At 42.5% G+C, this 21,448-nt stretch overlaps 1 protein-coding gene across 6 annotated transcripts in view; it reads left to right on the forward strand.

The window, feature by feature from the left end:
• The window catches only part of atp2b3b (ATPase plasma membrane Ca2+ transporting 3b), a 134,051-nt gene that overhangs the window by 98,300 nt on the left and 14,303 nt on the right, over positions 1-21,448 (forward strand). For all 6 annotated transcript variants that reach the window (XM_088627047.1, XM_088627049.1, XM_088627050.1 and 3 more), the window contains 9 exons: positions 2,443-2,677; positions 3,487-3,666; positions 4,842-4,929; positions 5,755-5,861; positions 7,094-7,285; positions 8,480-8,693; positions 10,124-10,335; positions 11,729-11,836; positions 12,461-12,643. In XM_088627047.1, coding sequence (XP_088483173.1) covers positions 2,443-2,677; positions 3,487-3,666; positions 4,842-4,929; positions 5,755-5,861; positions 7,094-7,285; positions 8,480-8,693; positions 10,124-10,335; positions 11,729-11,836; positions 12,461-12,643 — 1,519 coding nt within the window. The remainder of the gene's footprint in view (positions 1-2,442; positions 2,678-3,486; positions 3,667-4,841; positions 4,930-5,754; positions 5,862-7,093; positions 7,286-8,479; positions 8,694-10,123; positions 10,336-11,728; positions 11,837-12,460; positions 12,644-21,448) is intronic.

The raw sequence follows: 21,448 nt of genomic DNA on the forward strand, positions 1-21,448 counted from the left end.
CGTTTTGCATTGTGGCCAAAAAGTTCGATTTTGGTTTCATCTGACCAGAGCACCTTCTTCCACATGTTTGGGGTGTCTCCCAGGTGGCTTGTGGCAAACTTTAGACGAGACTTTTTATGGATATCTTTGAGAAATGGCTTTCTTCTTGCCACTCTTCCATAAAGGCCAGATTTGTGCAGTGTAAGACTGATTGTTGTCCTATGGACAGACTCTCCCACCTCAGCTGTAGTTCTCTGCAGTTCATCCAGAGTGATCATGGGCCTCTTGGCTGCATCTCTGATCAATCTTCTCCTTGTCTGAGCTGAAAGTTTAGAGGGACGGCCAGGTCTTGGTAGATTTGCAGTGGTCTGATACTCCTTCCATTTCAAGATGATCGCTTGCACAGTGCTCCTTGGGATGTTTGAAGCTTGGGAAATCTTTTTGTATCCAAATCCGGCTTTAAACTTCTCCACAACAGTATTACGGACCTGCCTGGTGTGTTCCTTGGTCTTCATGATGCTCTCTGCGCTTTCAACAGAACCTTGAGACTATCACAGAGCAGGTGCATTTATACAGAGACTTGATTACACACAGGTGGATTCTATTTATCACCATCAGTCATTTAGGACAACATTGGATCATTCAGAGATCCTCGCTGAACTTCTGGAGTGAGTTTGCTGCACTGAAAGTAAAGGGGCCGAATAATTTTGCACGCCCCACTTTTCATTTTTTTATTAGTTAAAAAAGTTTCAAAAATCCAATAGATTTCGTTCCACTTCACAATTGTGTCCCACTTGTTGGTGATTCTTCACATAAAATAAAAAATTTATATCTTTATGTTTGAAGCCTGAAATGTGGCAAAAGGTTGAAAAGTTCAAGGGGGCCGAATACTTTCGCAAGGCACTGTATATTTCTTACATATGAGGGCTTCATTGGGGTATTGGGAGTGGCATTATATAATTAAAAACCAATTTCCTAGTGTGTGATGCTGCAGGGGGATGTGGACACCTGTGGGACGGAATAGAAGCAGGGCCTTCAAAACATAGACACTCCCATGACTTTCAGACCATTAACACAAAAAAACGTTTATTAAATGAAGAATAAAGTTTAATAAACAAAAAGTCAGCTTCTAGAAGTATTGCTATAATGACTAATTAATTTTAATACAGAGGGGTAGTGAAGCTGCCCCTGTGGGAAAAAGAAACATCTCCTTTTAACAGAAAAAAAGACAAAAAGAAAATAAAAAACTGTCACTGTCTTCATGTTTAAGCTCTTTCAAAAGTAAGAAAACCAACAGTATTTGGTTTTACCTTGTCTTTCTAGGCTTTGCTCTTGATATCCCTTAAAAACTCCATAAAATAAAAGATGTAAGCAATTTACAAACTCAGAGCAATTCCTTTTTTCTACAGCCATGTCTCTCTTCCTATCTCTCTTAGTAGCAGCAAGTGGCTGTGCCTCTCTTCTTTTAATCTGCTAATTTCAATTTATTAACTTAGGCTATTCTTTTTTCTAGTTGTATTTTCTTAAAACAATTTGTGTTTGGCTCAGCCCTAGTGCCATGGTGCACATAGCTCTCCCCGGTTAATTAGAACAGCTTTTTAGTTTGTACTCACAAGCTGCCAGCGTCAGTGAAGCAGTTGCAGTCTTTTTTGTTTTCTACAGTAGGATGCAGGTCAGAACAACATCCCTCTCTGGTCTCTACTTATATTGCCTGGGAAAGATAGCAAACTTGTGCTTTACTCAGAGTGCATCGTCTTCTGGGAGTTTTGTGTCATGGATCTCCTGTTTTGTAATCTTGGTGTAGTCGAAAAGGTCCGTGAAGTCTAGGACACACTTCATATAATACTGTCCATCAACCACAGAGCCCCTGGTGGCATCACAAGAGTTTATTTTTGTATTATAGATCCTGGAGAAATATAAAAAAATTTGGCTCTCCACCAGTTTAGCTGTCTGCCTCCACTACTCCAGCTTGGCAGTGATGGAAGAGTGATGCATATGCCGGAAAAGGCCAAGCTCATTTTGACAAAGTCTTAAACATGCTGGAGATCCCTTTGCAATTTATTGCATTTCAGAAGCAAAATAAAATTCCAAACCTTTGAGTAGAAAAAAAGCTATCAGTTCATTGAAGACTTTAATTACGTGATTAAGCTCAACTGGAATGAAAACCAGCTGGTTCTCCAGGACCAGGCTTGGGAGCTATAAAATATCTAAAAATCATAGGTAGGCCCCAACTTTATTTGTAAAGGAGAGAGTTAAGAGAAACCATCTTAAAGCCAGAGCCTGCATATTCAATCAGATACTGCTTTCAGGTCATGACTGAGGTCCTTGGATGATGTCCATGCAGATCCAAAATTGGAAAACTGGAATATCACTATGTGCAACCCACGAACCCAGTCAAACACAGGGCTTCAAGGGATTAAGGGATCTTCCCCCCCCTTCCTGTTTTCCCTGTCTTCTGCATAGGTGTTCCAGCATCCTGAACAGCAATGGGGAGGTTCGAAACTTCCGGCCACGCGACCGTGACGAAATGGTGAAGAAAGTGATCGAACCCATGGCTTGCGATGGCCTGCGCACTATCTGCATCGCCTACCGCAACTTCCCTGCTTCCCCTGAGCCCGAGTGGGAGAACGAAAATGAGATAGTCACCGATCTGACCTGCATCACAGTGGTGGGCATAGAGGATCCTGTCCGGCCAGAGGTACATGAGCCAAACCTGTCAGCGGTTTTAGTTGTGAATGGTAACCGTTCGATAGAAGCAGTCCAGACAGCCTCAATGGGATTTCTAGATATCTTCTGTTTTAATCCCTTTTTAAACTGTCAGATTAAATCAAGCAAGCAAAAATGTGCTAATTGCAATGCAAGGTACCCTGGAGTTTCTTTTTGTTTGCGATCATAATCACTGAAAGAAAATAATGAGTAAACAGAAGGAGAAGTTAAGAAATCGACTATATGAGTCAATAATCAATATTATGAATCAATGAACTGAAAAATAAAAACTGTGAGGGGCAAAAATAAAGGGAGAAGCTATACGAGGTGGAGGGGAGTGGAGCAGGAGATGATGGGTTAAATTATGTGGTACTATGTGGTAAAAAATATGCGAACCGGAATAAAAATGAAGGAGCACTATGAGATCCTGCGAATCAGAAACAAGCATTCTTGGGTGTCAAACTTTTGGCAAGAGGAGGTCAGAGCTCAGTTTTAGAGAAGCTGGAAGATACTAAATATGGGTCTCATTCTCTTACATACCATAAGTAATAATGAAGGAATTGAGGTGAACAAGTAATGTAGTTACTGTATATGTATCTTAAAGTGCTACCATAGCTCCAGCTCATTGTAAATCCTTCAGGTTTTGAAGGTAGTTCGCTGGGTAGTCATCACTCTGAATGGAGTTTGAGAAAGGTGCCTTGACAACAGCTACCATGAATAAAAGTGAAGGGTTTGCTTCCCCTCTACAGATGGATAATCCCAGATCAAAACCCAGCTCTTGGTCCGTGTTCTTGTTGGCAGGTACCAGAGGCCATTAGGAAGTGCCAGCGCGCGGGCATCACGGTGCGGATGGTGACTGGCGACAACATCAACACTGCTCGCGCCATCGCTGCCAAGTGTGGCATCATCCAGGCTGGCGAGGACTTCCTTTGTCTAGAGGGCAAGGAGTTTAACCGGCGAATCAGAAATGAAAAGGGAGAGGTGAGATCTGGGGATGGGACTTAGTTGCGGGGCTCAGGAGGTGTGCAAGGTTGGAAATTCTCGGCCGTTCTTGGGCTACAGCTTCCTCTTGTCTGTGCGGGTCACCTCCAGCATATAGTGGAGGTCCTGTCCTGAAGGAGGGGGAGTCATATCGTCACTTGTCCACTAAATGCCACAGAAACCAGGCTAGGATTTGGCCAGATGAGATGATGTGGCTTGAATATGGAAACTCCCTTACTTGTTGTATCGTATTGATATTTCTGAAATACGTCATCGGACTTTCAGCCCATTAGCCAGCTTTCCAATCATGTGACACCTTGGATATCCATGACTTTCAATTTGAGAATGTATATTCTATGTGGAGTTTTAGCCAAAAGCCTTTTGGAGATGTAAATGTATCTTGGTATATAATATAGCTACCACCGTTGCTTGTTCTAGAAATCTATCAGATTGGTTTGACAAATTGTTCCTTTCCCAAATCTGTCTTCTGACATCTCCTGGTATTTTGTTTCCATTGTGATAACCTTCCCATTTACCTATTAGTATTCCATATGTTTAGATCTTATAAAGACCAATTAAGTGTGTATTTGATTAACTCGCCATTGGATTTCAGTCCTCCTGGGGTCTTACATACAGTGAGAAAGAAGACGAAAACATACAGAGTAAAGAATATTACCATCGCTTTCCTCTTCCCCAAAGCTTGTTCTCAAAAGAACATTGTTCTGACCAGTCTTGGAAGCCAGTTGCTGGATCATTTGAACCTTATTATAGAAAGCCCTCAGTCTTATTTTATGAAATTGTTTATGATTTTCTTTATTGTAGAATCCCTAGACTAAAAATGTTCTCTCCTCATTTGGTGGTACATTTTGGAAAAATAATAATAATATTAATAAATGCTTACACTTATATAGCACTTTTCTGGACACTCTACTCAAACCGCTTTACAGGTAATGTAAATTAATTGCACCAGAAATATGCAGCCCCACCTGGATGATGCGACAGCAGCCATAGTGCGCCAGAACCCTCACCACACATCCGCTATTAAGTGGGGAGGAAAACGGAGAAATGAAGCCAATTTTATAGATGGGGATTATTAGGAAGCCGTGATTGGTAATGTCCCTAAATATACGAGGGCTATTCTAATTATCTTGTACCCCCCATTCCCACCCCATCAGATTGAACAGGAGCGGATTGATAAGATTTGGCCGAAGCTGCGAGTTTTGGCTCGATCTTCTCCGACAGACAAGCACACACTGGTTAAAGGTAAGGCAAGCAGCACAGCTCATCCATCCCTTAAAGAGGTTTTGAAAACCATTGCAACACAGTGTTGATGTGATTTTAAGAATTTTTCTATTAAGCAGGTAATATGAAGCATTTTCTATTGAGCAGGTAATAAGATGCATCTTTCTATTGAGCAGGTGGGTGTGTCGACTGCTCTTTCAACCCCTGTTTTGTTGCAATCGGTAATGGGTAACTATAGGTCACAATTGGTTGCATTTGTTTGCAGAAATTGTTGTGGAAGGAAGAACAGTGAGGTAACACTGTGTCAGTGCAGAGGCTGTGTCAACGTGGTTAGGGTATCAGCTTCAATGACATGGCTGGGCAGCTTTTCCATACTCCCTCCACCCTTTGGGTAAAGAAATACATCCCGTTCTCAGTTTTAAATGTTCCTCCACATCTGTCCTCTAATCTGTGTTTCACTGTCCATGCTGAGGAAATTAGCTTCTGAAGATTTTGATATCTGTATCAGGTCCCCTTGTAACCTGTTCTGATAATGTCAGTGTAGGGCATTCCCTTAAACACTGGAATACACATGGTTGCTCTCCTCTGGACAGGTTCCTGCACCATATTCCAAGCACCCTATCTTTACCTGACTCCTTATCCTAATAATTATTTTGTAAGCAATTAAGATCAGAGGTGGAATGTGAATCAGCTAACAATGGATCCCTAAAGGGCTGTACTTGCCCATTCCTGGTGTAGACTAATGACAACTCTTTCACAGTATGTCTTGTATTTAAAGATTAGCACTCAGCTACTTTAGGGATAATTAAGCGCTTGGTTATCGTTAACTATGTGCCCGCCTCTCAGGCATCATTGACAGTACCGTTGTGGAGCAGCGTCAGGTTGTGGCAGTGACTGGCGATGGGACCAATGACGGGCCAGCTCTGAAGAAGGCAGACGTTGGCTTTGCTATGGTAGGTACCGGCACACTGCTCACCTGTCCACAGGTATGCAGGTATGTACGCCACATACTGTAACAGTGGTACAGCAGGTAAATCTCATTTCACCAGGTCCCCTTAATAGAACTTTTGTTATAAATAGAACAATATATGTGTATGTCTATATATATATAAAAACAATAATGTTTTATTTTAACCCTCTTATGGTTCATTTTCTATAGATTCATCTAAACATGGGCTACAGTTTGCTCCTTAATTATGTCCTTAATGAATAGCAGGATGAGTGTAACAGTCAAGACGCTGGTTCTATGCCAGTACTACAGTGGGCTGTACTGGAAGCTTTGCATGCTGAGCAGCCCTGATTCAGACCTCGAGTGGGGGAGTACATTCAAACATTGCTTCATGTGTACGGGGGAGTCTAATGCGTTTTTTGCTCCCAAGCACAATTTTCTTCCCATTTCCCTGCGTAGATTTATAAAATTATGAAGGGAAAACACAGATAAGAAGTACGTTACAGAGGGTGTGACAAAAGAAAAAATATCAGAAATATTTAACTCCCTTGCTGTAGGTTTTGCTGTTAGTAGTTTTGGAAAATAACATACAGTTAGAAAAAAGGGATTCAACAGTAGTACTGGAACTAGGAACTTTGGAAGCCATTAAGATGGTTACTGTGCAGGCACAGAATACAACCCTGCAGCGAGAGACAGGACAGGACTCAAGCGCGGGTCTCAGAGGAGATCCTGCAGAGATGAGCAGTAGCGAGCAAGGAAAGGATGATAGCTAAGAGTAGGCAAGAAAACCGATAGAGGTAAGAAGTTAGGCGTGACTCAGAAAAAATAAATGGAGAAAAGCCGCCTTGTATAATCAAATGGAAGTCTCAGACTAGCAGAAAGGTTACTGTGAGACGGTAACGCTTACACAATAGAAAATGATGACAATGTCGGAGCACCGATGAATGGAAGAATCCTGCCTTAAAAATTCTGCTTAATAGGATGATTGCCCAGTGGATTGGCTGCCTGATTGAAAGATGTTTAGGCCTGATTGATAGGCGCCCTGACCTAGGTCGTCTGAGGTTTGTGGCCGGCTGCATTAGTGTGTGAATGTGCTGGTTGACACTAGCAATGGCAGGACACAAGCTGCACCCGGCACGGGTGTGACAGGTAACACATTTGTGTTTCAATATCAGTGTGAGCGGAAGGGATCAAAAACTGAGGCCTTGCTAATCAATTGTCCCTTTTGTTTCCAAGGGCATTGCTGGCACAGATGTGGCCAAGGAGGCCTCTGATATCATCCTGACCGATGACAACTTCTCCAGCATCGTAAAGGCAGTGATGTGGGGCCGTAATGTCTATGACAGCATCTCCAAATTCCTGCAGTTCCAGCTCACAGTCAATGTGGTCGCTGTCATTGTGGCCTTCACTGGAGCCTGCATCACACAGGTGAGTATACGCACAGTACCTGTTTCCCAGGAGGTACACACTGAAATACACTGATGTTATCACACAGATACACCTGAGGCTTTACAGAGTGTGTCACATAGGTACAGGATATGCACAGTACCTGTCTCCCAGGTACGCACTTAAATACACTTTATCATACAGATCAACCCAAGACTACAGAAAGTATATCACAGAGCTACGGTAAATACACATTAACTTTCTTCCAAGTACACACTGAAATTCACAGACTTTATCACACAGATACACCTGAGACTACAGAGAGTGTATCATACAGGTACAGTAAACACACAGTACCTGTCTCCTAGTGACACTCTGAAATACCTGGGAGAGGCTTAGAAAGTCCAGGGGAAATTGAGCTCAGTATTTACAGCACTCATGCATCTAACATCAACAAACTCCTGTAGTCTTCAGGTAAGGCAAAATCCAGTCATGCCAGAAATTGTGTGGGACTGAGCCATTGTACACTCTGGTGGACAGAATGAGCATCACACATTTGCTTTTGAAACAGCAGTGTAATCAATCCCATTTCGTAATTCTGGATGATGACAACGATGATGATTAGTATTATTATTACAGTAAAATCAGAAATACAGAATAAAAGAGAAATTCACAATTACAAAAACAAAGTAAAAATAAATACTGCATAGGTTTAAAATTCAGGAATACCAGCTGTGCGCTGAAGGAGTCGGTCAGTTGCTTCTGATGGGTGTTGTTTGTGTTTGTAGCAATTTTTTTACAGTGTATTTATGACACATCAAATAATGAGGTTGTATATTTATGATATAAAAAGATACAGGAACAATTTTTACTGACTGTGTTGATAGCAATTGTTTAAATAATAAGATAAAAAATCCAAAAGGCAGGTTTATAGGTTATATGTTTTTCCCTTAAACTGAAAGAGTGTGCTTTTGGGCTGAAAAACATCATTTATGACAGACATTCATAAATAATTGACACCCCTCCCACCTAATTGGTAGGTATAGAAAAGTATTTAAAAATCAAGAAGATTGATGTAAGAGGGCTCAGTATAGCAGCTTCACACAAGTCGTCCTGAGACCAGAGCGAGCCCGAACTCAGTCTACGTGAGATTCCTGAAATGGGAGGGAGCTTTCGTCAGGTCTTGCTTGAAAGGACTTTAGAAAGACTCTGGTTCCGTCCTCCTGTCTCTGCCAGGACTCTCCGCTGAAAGCTGTCCAGATGCTGTGGGTCAACCTGATCATGGACACCTTTGCCTCTCTGGCCCTGGCCACCGAACCGCCCACAGAAGCCCTTCTCCTGCGCAAGCCCTACGGCCGCAACAAGCCCCTGATCTCCCGCACCATGATGAAGAACATCCTGGGGCACGGGGTCTACCAGCTCACCATTATCTTCACCTTGCTCTTTGTGGGTACGTAGGAGACAGGCGGAGTCTTGGTCCACACTGACACCAGTGCATAGAACCTCAGACACATCCCAGAAAGGACAGAGTGAGCAGGTTCTCGTAGGGCGGCTTAGTGTGTCTTTCCAATGAGCTGCTTCATCAGTGACAGATTGTGTGCCTTTAGGCAGCTGGGATTTGATTCACAGGATGGTCTGGACATGTTAGATTCTGTGGAATCATTTTCCACCTGCTTTTCCCTGCTTTTCCTCAGACATGGCCGAGTGGCCTGTATGGGCAAGGTTCAGATTTCCTTTTCCCAAGTGGATCTGGGTCTTGCACTGTTTAGCACCACTGAAGAGCAACAGTGAAGCAAGCATGTGGCCCCTTTTACTACTAAGCCACAGCTAATGATTCTGTTTATTTTTATCGATGCCTTACCTCACTAACATGAAAATGTATTAACTCCTATCTCATACTATGTGCAATTCTTTACAGTAACGTCCTGGATGTTGCTCTATAATAGATCTAAACTAGATTTTAAAAATTTCTGTATTTCTGTGTAACCTCGCCGTTTTACATTACTCTACGCCTAGATAAAAGGCACTGTTGCATGTTTCCATTTATTCTTTGCTTGGAATGGATCCTTTCTTTCATTTCTGGTACATGTACACTATAAGAACAAACTTTGCCAAGACATTTCTTTAGAGTTTCAAAATTAATTATGTGTTTATCACCTCCCTACTCACTTCATTTTCCTGTCTTATTCAGCACATACAGTACATGTACATACGCAGCTCTTTTAGGCACATACCTTATGGCTATATAGACATGACACTGAGGTGTAACAACCCAAGCAGTGTCACAGTTCATTCCTACCTTGCGAGTGGACATGCAAGCATGGCTTTAACTGTAGACCGTGCCAAATAACCTAACTTAAAAATATACTGTACTTTTGTACAGATTAGGACGGGCTGAGTTCAGATGCTTAACAAAAACTCTGTTTTTCAGTGTCATTGGTGTCTCTTTTGGATTGTGTGCATACTGTATGTTTTTATTCCAGTTAAAAAAAAACACTGCCTACCTATTACATAGGAGACGTCTGGCATAGGAAGAAGTGTCACTATGCTGTGCTTTTTTTCTTTTTTTGCCTGCATCTGGTTGATTTTCTTTGAGTGTCTTTACGACTTTTCACTCGTGCTCAGCTATTTCAGGTATAATCACACTCAATATCAGGTGTTTGTTTCATTTCCACTTTTAAGTACAGTATATTCCTGCTACAGTAAACAGAGGAGACAAAGATCCAAAGGCCAGGGTGACCAAAGGTATAATGAGGTTGAATGTTCACTTTCACTAGTTGTGGGGAGAGCACTCATGTTGGGTTTCACAGGTCATTTTCAGTAAACAAACACTCCACCGAGCCTACCTGTTGTGTGCTTTTGGTTTATTTCTCATCTCAGGAGAGAAGATCTTTGACATTGACAGCGGCCGCAACGCGCCCCTCCACTCCCCCCCCTCGGAGCACTACACCATCATCTTCAACACGTTTGTGCTGATGCAGCTCTTCAACGAGATCAATGCCCGCAAAATCCATGGCGAGAGGAATGTGTTTGATGGCATCTTTGGCAACCCTATCTTTTGCAGCATAGTTCTGGGCACATTTGGGGTACAGGTGAGCTCTGCCTGCCTATATTGCTTTGATGGTCCCATGTTTTTGATGGCTCTAGTATAAACTTCCCCAAGACTGTGGACTGCTGTATGTGTGGATGTTCAGAGATGGAACACAGATTTCCATTTCAAGCTCTTTGAACCATTTCCTACAGTAAGTAGACTTTTGTCTGGAAACCAAGAGTTCTTCGTGTCTGGACCATTTAACCACGGTCCTGGAGAGGCACAATGTAGAATCTCGGTTCAATCATTCAATCAGTCAAGTTCTAAACCCTTAAAACACTTTGTTTTGATCAAAGCAGGTATCCAAGAAATTAAGAGACCTCTTGAATTGAAAATACCAATCATTGTACAGCATTCAAAGATCATAGCAGGCCATTCCTGACTTCACTGAAACAATCAACTTGCTAAATTATTCAAAACCTGTTCCTAGTCTTGCTGGACTGTGGCTCTACTGGATCAGGGTTGGCCACCCCTAGACTACAGCTTGTGAGACCTGCAGTGACTCAAACCACTGTATCTGTTAATTATGAATGTTACCCATGTACCATGGGTAACAATGGGTGGATTACAGGAAAGAGCCAGTTCTAATATTTATCATTTCTTATATTCTTATATTTTCTCATTATAAATGAGGAATATTACACTCATGATGACAATAATATTTCTTACTGTGTTTAGTTGTCCTGTTACATTGTGTTTGCTCTCAGTGACTCCTTGTGGTTTTTTATGATCTAATTTGTACATGCACTTCTCAAAACTGATTAGTGTACTGCACGGGGAAGCAAATTAGTGATGCATTGGGCCGTGTTTCCCTTAATCATTATTGCATTATATAGCCTGGAAATTGCTGATTCAAATCCAGACTCACCCAGTAACTCACAGTGGTCAAGAGCATCCAAGGAGCTACAATCCATAATAAGCCATGTACCCCCTGAATTGAAGGCACCTGTAGGCTGGGAGATTCTTCCCTTATTGTACAGTCGAAAGCCCTGTGTGATGGGCAGCTGCTTGTGATGTCATCATTTAAAGCTGTCAGATTTCTGTTAGCCAGATGAGTGCTAGGCTCTCGGTACAAAGTGATTCAGGTGGCGTTATGGTTTGGAGTGTGTGTGCTTTCTTGATTTCACTCTTACGTTGGGAATTTTCTCAAATAGTAATTGACTAGATCAAATTTGCAGAATGTAACAGAGGAATTGAAAACAACTTGTGGGAAAATGTAGTGGTTTCCCATTAGTTTGTATTAATGACATCCTATGCTAAAGGAAATAAAATACGGTCTGCCCCAAAAACCCTGCTATCAAACAAAGCAACTGGCAAGAATAAACAAGTAAGGAAAACACTGATGCTGTTTCGGTGATCCCTCTGTGTGTCCTGTGTGTCTTGTCTTTCCCCAGATTGTGATCATCCAGTTCGGGGGCAAACCATTCAGCTGCGCCCCTCTCAATGTGGAGCAGTGGCTTTGGTGCCTGTTTGTGGGCGTGGGAGAACTGCTCTGGGGACAGGTGGGTACAGAGGGCGCCAGCTCTGGCAAATATCTGTACACCACCATCACCCTCCCACCTTCTCTTTGCTCTGAATTGCATGGATTTCCTTGCCAACGTATGTGTATGAACTACCTGTGAACATGTTTCTAATCCTGTGCAGTTCTCATTTCTGCTAAAAACTGTTCTGCAAAACACACTAATTTGAAGTTATGAACGGCAAAATGGATTTGACACAAAGCGGGGGAAGAAAGTAAAGCACCCTAAAAGGCTCTTTTTATTCTCATCCTGCTTAATTTATGTTTGTTTTCCAGTGGGGGGGGTTAAGCTTTTTCTGGCGGGAGGATGTCTTTGGAAAAGCCCGTCTTAATAAGAGATTCATTTAAATATGACATTGCACTTGAATGTATATGTATTGCAAATTCAGACACCACAAGCTTTTATCCGAATGAACTGTGAAAGATTAGGGAAAGGGTTATGCCAAAGCAGCCTGTAGGAGAGTCAGTCACAAATAGTAACCTCCTGCCCGGATTGAGTGAGGTCTCCAGCAGTCAACCGCTTGTTAGCCCATCGAGTGCTTTCTGAAACCCGCGGAAACGGGGCTCCGCACTTCACTCACGGCTTGTCCATCTGTCTTCCTTCAAGGTCATTGCCACGGTGCCAACCAGCCATCTCAAATGCCTGAAGGAGGCCGGCCACGGGCCGGGCAAGGACGAGATAACAGACGAGGAGCTCGCGGAGGACGAGGAAGAGATCGATCACGCGGAGAGGGAGCTGCGACGCGGGCAGATCCTGTGGTTCCGTGGGCTCAACCGCATTCAGACTCAGGTACGCCCACCTGCTCGGTGCCAGCTCCCTGCCAGTCTCACCCCCATCCCCCCCCCGGCCCCCATGTCTCTCTCCGCCTGATCAAGAGCAGCGCCCTACCTGCCTGCAGGACCGCGCAGACGCTCCTGCTAAACAGTAACAAAGAGCTGGATGTTCCACAATGACGGCCACGTGTGGGGTTACTGATTCTACCACAGCTTCAGTTGTGGAATCCATCTCCAACACTATATACATAGTTGTCATTTAAGGCTGATGGGGTTCCAAGTGGGAGTGGGTTAAAGTGCTTTGGCTGCAAAGGAACAAGTAAAGATGAATTACAAGATGAAGTGGAGAAGCCCAACATTATAATAAGAGCACAGAGTGAGAATGTGTGCCCATTCAAATGAACTCTCACCTTTGATCTTGTGTGCTTTAGAGTATATCCCTGCTACAGTACTTTCTCCTCTTTCCTTCACACCCCAAGAAGAATCATTGTGTTTCTTCTTTCTGCTTCTCAGTGTGAAATTAACCTTTACTTGTTCCTTTATGGCTAATGATGATGATTTTCCAGATTAGTTCTTAATGTAGTCTTTACATAAAAAAATCTTCTTATTTGCAGTTTATTCAAATTACTGTAAATCTGAACCGCAGCCCTGCCCACTGCTGTCTTACCTGGGAAAGGATGCCCCATGATGATCAATCATCAAAATGATCAATTAAAAACCTAGATTGGTAAATCACTTCCTCCACTTTGGACGTTTATTTTTACTCGAAGCAAAGTGTTCAAACTTTAGCTTTCAGAGCAGAGGGTAGGCTTTCAATCTGTTAATGTTCCGATATCTGGTCGCTTCCAGTTGTCAGGATAGACAACATATGATTATCAAGATGGTTTACCGGTTTCCAAAACAAAACAATATAGTTCCATCCCCGAGGAGCCCTTTATAAGTCCCTGTTTAAAGTTCTAGAATGTCAAGGCTGTCAGAACTACAGTCCGTTCTGTCGATCTGTCACCTTCCTTCCTGTGGAGTGAGTTCCAGATGCCTGCTTTCGGTGACTTTTTTCTGCCATCTACTTCCTCAGTGGATGCAGAAGTGGCCTTGTTTTTGCAGAGCTGTTTGCAAGGGAAATCGACCACTGGTTAAACGCTACCTCTGGAGCTCTGAGCCTGCAGTGCTCAGCAGGCCAGGATGAGCAGACGCAGCAGTTCAAGCGAGGGCAGTGCTGCTGCTGTTAGGGCCGTTGGAGGTCGCAGTATTAATGTGTTGATGAAGGCCGGGCGACGGGCTGGTCCATGAAAATGAGCAGCAGAAACAAGGCGCATGTAGCGCACCAAAGCACACTGCAGCTTGTTTTGATGTGTCTGAGCTCCAAGTTTAAGACCACAAACAGCAGCATCAGAAGTCATATTAGAAAGAACAGGAATATGTAGTCCCCTGATCTGAAACTAAGCCCCCTGTTACATTCACCTGTTTCCATGGAAACCATAAATCAAAGGCAGGACGATTGTGACACTGCTCAGGTTCAAAGTGCAAGTGTTTTATTATTATTATTATTATTATTATTATTATTATTATTATTATTATTATAACTGTTTCCATCTAACTGAGAGTTTCATTCTATGGAAGTTCCAACAAGAACAGTATTTTTGTTTTTGAGTCAACTGCAACTAGCATGCCTGATGTTTTTTCCCTTTCTTCTGCCAAATATCGTTCTGTATTTTTCCATATTTGCTTTATCGGTACTCTTACAATGCATTTTATACTGCGTGTTCCAAAACTTGCCCTTGACAGTTTGGGGATTAGAAGACTCACTTCAGAGGGCACATTGACATGATCCCCACATTTCTGAAGCTAGAATTTCTGCTATGGAAACTGTCCTTTTTGAAATGAAGATCTGTGGAATAACAGGGATTTTTTTTGCCTGTAGTTGTAGCCTTCAGAATCAAGAGTCTGAAAAGCAAGAAAGATTAAATCTTGAACCAAAATTCTGTTTCAGCTCATGTGCAAAAATGTATTTATTTAAAGTATCATTCATCCATCTTCTAACTACTGCTTCAATTCAGGGTCGCGGGGGAGTCAGAGCCTCTCGTGGCAAGCAAAAAGCGCAAGGCAGGGTACACCCTGGGCGGAACGCCAGTCCATCGCAGGGCAGACACACAAACACACACTTGCCTGGGGGCAATTTTCCCAAAAGCTAGTTAACCTACAAGTATTTTTTTGGACTGTGGGAGGAAACCGGAGCACCCGAAGGAAACCCACTTGAACACGGGGAGAGCACAGAAACTCCACACAGATAGCACCCCAGGTCTGGAATCAAACCAAGGGCCCCAACTCTGTGAAGCTAATGCCACTGCTCCACCGTGCCACCCACAAAAGTATCATCATCAAGTCATTTCGAACAGCAGTGGCATTTTGGGAATATTATCCCATTGTAACCAAATACCCTTCCCAAGAATGTCATGGTCTAACTGCGTTGGAACCCTACAATTTCTACATTCTCTGATTTCCAACTACTTGTCTAGGAACTGACCTGGAGGCCACCAAAAAACAGACACTGATCTACCTCGACTGTGCAATCAACATAATTGGCCGGCTGTCTCCCCCTGCTGGAGAAACCCCTTCACAGAATTTCAAGAAAAAGCCACAATTACCCAGGCAAGGGTTATGGCCAGTTCAAGGAATATGTAGGCTCTTTATATTATACATTCTTGTTTGAAATTTGGGATTCACTCATTATTTTGCCACACAAAATGGCAAAGACCTGAGACTTGGCTTTACAGCTGTGAGCCCTGTACTACATAGGAGGAGAGAGGACTTGTGTGTGGATGTTCTCCTCCAACACACCCAACTGGCAGAGCCATTTGCTTTTGGCATGCAGCAGGCTGCACAGTACCCTACTGGAGACTGAGGGGAGGAGTGATGAATCTCTCACTGATGTCACTGCAGGCTTGTAATAGCCTGGCATCTCCCATGAGCCACTGTTACAACAAAAGACAATAGAGCCCTACTGTAGCAAGCTAAGACCTACCAAACTTCAGCTCTGGAAGTGTCTCTTCTAGTTTGTGTTTAACGTGTTCTGAGCAAGCACTCTTACTGATTGAGCCATTCTCGAGATTGTTATTACCCACCTCTTGATAAACTGCAAGGTACCTTAGTATTTCCCTTGTCAAGGTAAACTGTTTTCTTTGAACTGACAGGAGCTCCATTACCATGTCAATTAAGAACTTAAGTGCTTTTATTAACAGTTGCTGGTAATTATTGCTTATGAGGACGATCACTGCATGCATTTTGTCAGTTTTAAAATGGAGGCAATGGTTTAATTATTAGTGGCGTTGACAGTCCTGAATCTGAAAAAAAGCACACAAGCCTGTTAAAACTATGCTGTTTAACACAAAGAAACTATCTGAAGTAGAATAAATTCTTTAAATTATTTTGGCTGCACAGCAAGCTTGACATGCCATAACTCCTGGTGTTGGCTTATATACAGGAGCCTGCAGCTCATCGAACCTGCTCAGAGTGAGAATCTCATTTCCATATCTTAATCGATACAAGGTCTGCAGATCATGACTTGCTAACGTGTTCCTTCAAATCAACATTCTTCTTGTTTCTTTTTATCACCTTCAAGTTTGCTTCTGATGCTCACAGATAGAGTTTGGTACAAGATTTGTGGTCCTCTTAGAACAGTATTTGAGCAGACGGGAAATAGAACACAGAAGACAAGACGGAGCATGAGATCAGAAAGTGTACCATAGCTCTCCAGTAAAGAGGGGGAGATGGTTGGGAGGGATTCTTTACTTCTTTAATCCCTTTTTAGCTCACAAAGTGCTCTTCATGCCTCCTCACAAACCCATCTTTACTGTTAACCTTGCTAAGTATGAAAGTCTTGTGCAGCACAGGACATGTGTCCTTGGCATCGAGGGAGCAAGCTTTTGGAACCCGCAGTAGGTGTGTGACTGCAGTTCTGCACTGCACTAAGACATGTGTCTGTAGCTAACTCTCAGGGAACCAGACAGCTCTTGGTGATGGTTTATAACATGACTTTCCACTTCATTCCTCAGTGCAAAGGAAAACAGAAGTACCCAAAGGCTTGTTGCCCAGTACTAAGTCTATGGTGATTTGTGGTTGATGTCTGCCTTGTCCTACAATATACCCCTCTTCCCCTGACCCTTGACCTTTGACCTTAACCTTTGATAACATGTGGCTTTGACCACTTGGGAAAAACTCACAGTGGGCCATCGCAGTTCCTTCCTCAGTTCCAGTAACCCAAACTGTACTGTATGGGTAAGAATTCCTCATGCGTCTTTGACTGAGGAAATATTAAAAAAGGACACTCTGGAAAAGAACATCTCCAACATTCTTGTGATCGTCACAAGTTAAATAATGGGAGGTATTTTCATCAAAGCCTGTAAACCTGACCAAAAAAAGAAAACCTGCAAAAAAGTGATTGAACCAATTGTAGTCTTGCTAAAAACATCACTACAGTTCACATGTAATGCAGACTTTCATACACACAGTCTAACTCAATAAGTTGCATTGTCACATCAGGTTGTCCTCTGATTTGCTATTTGGTTCATTCTGTCTGTTCACAATACAAACAGGTAAGAAATCTGTGAGGCCTAGAAACTCTTTTGGCCCACTTGAGTTGTAATAATCCCTGTGACAAGCTGTCTCTTGGGTAGTTAGTGAACTGGGGCTGAATTAACATCACAGCACTAAGCAGCAACTGACATCCTCCAGAACCCTAACACAGCATGAAATTGTTGTGCATGAAAGCTGGTAAAGTACTTGTTCCTCCAGCTCAGAACTACAAAGTACTGTATGTGTAGTATATACTGTATAGTATCTCAGGCCTTTATAAAATCCCTTGGTCTTGTCATTTTAAACACCTCTTTGCTTTATAAACACAATATATTGTGATATTACTAAGCTTTGCTTTGGATCTCTGGGTGCTTCTTGAATGTCTGAAATGCGTTGCTTTGGAGACTGAAGTCCTTGGTTTATCCCAAGTGCAGTATATGCAGTGTTTTCTACACGATAGTGTCCTCAGCACCATTAACCCTGCCGCCTGCATCAATCTCTTGGCTTTTCACTGATGTTTAGCTATGGCTTCAGCAGAGCAGGATGTTCCACAGAGAGGAGGAACACTGATTTTTAGCAAGTGGCAGGCAAGGAGGTATTGTATGGCCAAGGGCTCCCAGACCTCCAGGGAGAGACAAAATACTTCTGACACAGGCAGGGAGCACTTCTGGCAAAACTAAGCTGGGCTGAGATGCAGAAAACCGAAAACTGATGTATTGAGGTTCAGTGCATTAGGCAGACCCAGTTACTCTAGTAGTCTGAGAAAGACACCAAAACAAAGTGGTGTATCATGGAAACCAGGAGCAATGGATTTAGCTACATTCTGGTAGAACTGTATAGGTCTCCTTAAATCTGTAGGTGCCCTAGTCCTCTGCAGGAGGGTTAAATTGGCTCACGGAAGCCATAATTGCACTAATCTAGCCCTTTCTGTGGTATTGTGTTGTTGATTTAAAAGAGACCAGCCAACCTGCTGGGATGTTGCTCTTGAGGAATAAACATACAGAAGGGAGTCCCACCCACCAGCCCAGGAAGCCCTGCTGAGCTCACTCACTGTAAGACCATTAGTACCAGCAGCAGGGCTTGAACATCAGTCAGGGGTGATTGGTGCTGGCCGGGTAATGCCAGTGCCTTGATTTGTGGATAAACGCTGAGGGCTTCAGTCTCTAACCTCTTGTGCTTGAGTGCCAAACATCTGATGCCAGGGAAAATTTTCTCAGAGGCAGTAAGTGGGCAAGATGGCGTTGGGGTGGGGGTGGGGGGATGTTATTAATTTAAACAGATCTGCCTCTCCTCTGGCTGCACTGGTTACAGCCTTTGCCAAACGTCTAACCCTTTTCCCATGCTTCTAGAGAACTGGAACTGTTTTAGCAAAAGCAAACAGCTCAGAGTTGGTCAATGGAAGAAATACAGATTCCTGTGCCATTCATACCGTCTCCTTATTTGTAACATGCTTCATTTGCTTGATTTGGTTTCTGACTTTCCTTATAATACATAAAATGATTTTTGAGTTGCTCTTTTTTTCGAGCCTGCATGGTAACTTGCGAGCAACTAACCAGGAGTCTGAAACAGGAAAGCATTGCATGACCACTGCATACATACACATGTACAGTACTGTATGTATGCCTGTATACATACATGCATTTCATGGAGGGACCTTTTCTAATATCTGTTCCTTTAGATTCCAGCTTTGTGTTTATTTCATTCTCTGGTTCAGGCTCTGACATCCAACACTGGTAGAAAGTTCATGTCTGGCCCATCTTCTTTGGGAATATGCTTTAGTAAACAGTTTACTCCTAAACATCATTTTCATAGCGTAGTCAGACATCTTCATTTGGGTTCAATGGTTTTTTTTAAATAAAATTTTTACCTGGTGGTAATAATTAAGAGAGACAAAGGCAGAAAGAACTAGACAATATTATCCCAGGAAGGGAGTAAGATTAATGACTCCTGCAACTAATTTCTTTCTTAAAGAGAATTATTACACAATTAGTATCAGTGTTGGAGACATTTGATAAATGAAGGAAATAGGTAGGCAATCACATGAAATAATATCCAATTATACAGATATTTATACTGGAGAAGACGGATATCAAATATAGCACCCAACTATATTCTTGGGTCACCAAAAGAGACAACATCCACTATCTAGCTTACAATTGGGCCCAAATGTCATCACTAAATAACCTTAACTCACTAATTGTTTTCTGATGTCATGTTGTTTAGAAATATTCAAAGTCAAATTCTATGAACAGCTTGAAATCACAGTTTCTCATGTGCTGAAAAATAACAAATTCGACAAAGCGAATGGTAGTTCAGTTAAGGGATCAGTAAAGTAACGGAGAATCCACCAAAATAAACCATAAAGTAATGGACACTGCCCACGCCCACCCTATAAAAGTGGCCATTTTAAAGAAATGTCACTCTTTTTATAAGCTACATATCTGATTAACAGACAAAATAGTGTTGTGATTCAGAGCAAATGTCCAGTACCTACTGTCTTAAACCAAGTTATATATTTGTTTAGTGCAGCTTATGATCAGATAAATTAATTATGTAATTAATTGAGATGCTTATGTGAGAACAACAGTCAAAAGAACCTCCAGCTATCCCTACAGGAGGCATGTCTCAGAGCCTTGTTTTAAAGGGGGAACTGTGTTTTGTCTCAACCCAGGTCAAAAAGAGCAATCTGAACTAAAAATCCGGAATAAGGTCATGAAATGTAAGAGCTATATTTTAGGCCATCTCAGAAATCTGTGATAATCTGGGTTGTTGGACCCCATGCAGTTATAATTCCTCTCTTCTTTGGATCCAGACTCCTGGTTAGAGAAGGTACAGTAGATTCCAGCTTTAACAGGCGACTGCAGTATGAAGTTCTTTTGCTACCTTTTGAAAAGTCCTTCCCCTTATATTCTCCTCCCACAATCTCTTCCTTCCTGAAGTCAAACAGAGCTCTGCTTAAATGCAGAGGACAGATGAAGTTCTGGTGTTGCATTCCCCCTCTCCGCACGGCCATATAAGATAACAATGCAAATAGCACATTGTGCAGATGACATCACAAAGTGGCAACTCAATTATTCTGGTGCAGGTGCAAAAAAAACAATTTGCTGTCAGGATTCATTACTGAGTGGCCAAGGCAAAAGATGGGCTTTGTAAAACCTGGATCTTTCTGTGTACACAGTGACTGCCTGGCTGTAGAGGACCTGTAGTGTTCAGGCTCATTGTTCATCCATTAATTACATAGCTGGGGGCACCGTCATCAAAGTACCACACGGCTGGAGGATTGTCACCTGTGGCCTAGAAAGACAAAGACTCCTGGAAAATATAAAAAAAACAACAGAGAAGCTTCACAGCTCATAGGCAGAAGTTGCACTATCCTCACTTACTCCCTGGTCATGGTGATCACAGCCAAAGATCAACATCAAATTCCACCATCAAGGGTTAGCGATAATGTCTGTACAATGTGCAATGTCTGCATTGCACCACGCAGCAGAAACCGGTTCTGATGCTAATACAGTACAGTACAGTAAGTGTAGCTGCGGAGAATGCAGTCAGTCCTCCACATAGACCTTTTTCTAACCCTTCGGCGTGCGCCATCAGCACACGACAGTGTGGCGTTGATTCTGCTCTCTAGTTTCTTCTTGAGGTCAAAATGTAGTGAAGTGGCTTGTGCTCTGAGACAAGAGCCCCCCAGAACCTGCCACTCTCGTCTCCATCACCCTCCTCTGCCATCAACTCTGAAGTAGACATCTTCTCACAAGATCCTTAAAGGAGTGTTGACTCTGTGCATCGACTGGAAATACAGTATTTTGTGCAACCTGGTCATTCCAACTTAGTCTGCCGTACTTTAATGCACAAAAGAGATGATTTTGTCTTGGAATAAACAAGCAATTACATTATGTCCTCAAAAGTATTCTTTGTGCTACGTACATATATTTGAGTAATTGAACCAATGGAGTTCTTTTGTGGGCTATATACTATACACTGAAGGACTTCAACTACCTTTCAAGGTACCCCTAGGTAATCTAATCTCTTTGTTACCTGTTGTTTTACTGGGTTATTGATGCATTCCTGTAATTCTTCACACATAGTCAAAGCACAGACAATGAACAGGTTTCCAAAGACATACAGAAAGAGATAGAAAGAGTTAAACTAATGGACTGGTTCTTTCACCTCTAATGGTGATAGAAAGTGCATTTTATAGAAGCAGGCCAGGGCTTTTAAGATGCTGATGATTCCTGAGTATATTAGT

Source organism: Lepisosteus platostomus, chromosome 3 (genome assembly GCF_059453375.1).
Source record: "Lepisosteus platostomus isolate fLepPlt1 chromosome 3, fLepPlt1.hap1, whole genome shotgun sequence".
Lineage (NCBI taxonomy): Eukaryota > Metazoa > Chordata > Actinopteri > Semionotiformes > Lepisosteidae > Lepisosteus > Lepisosteus platostomus.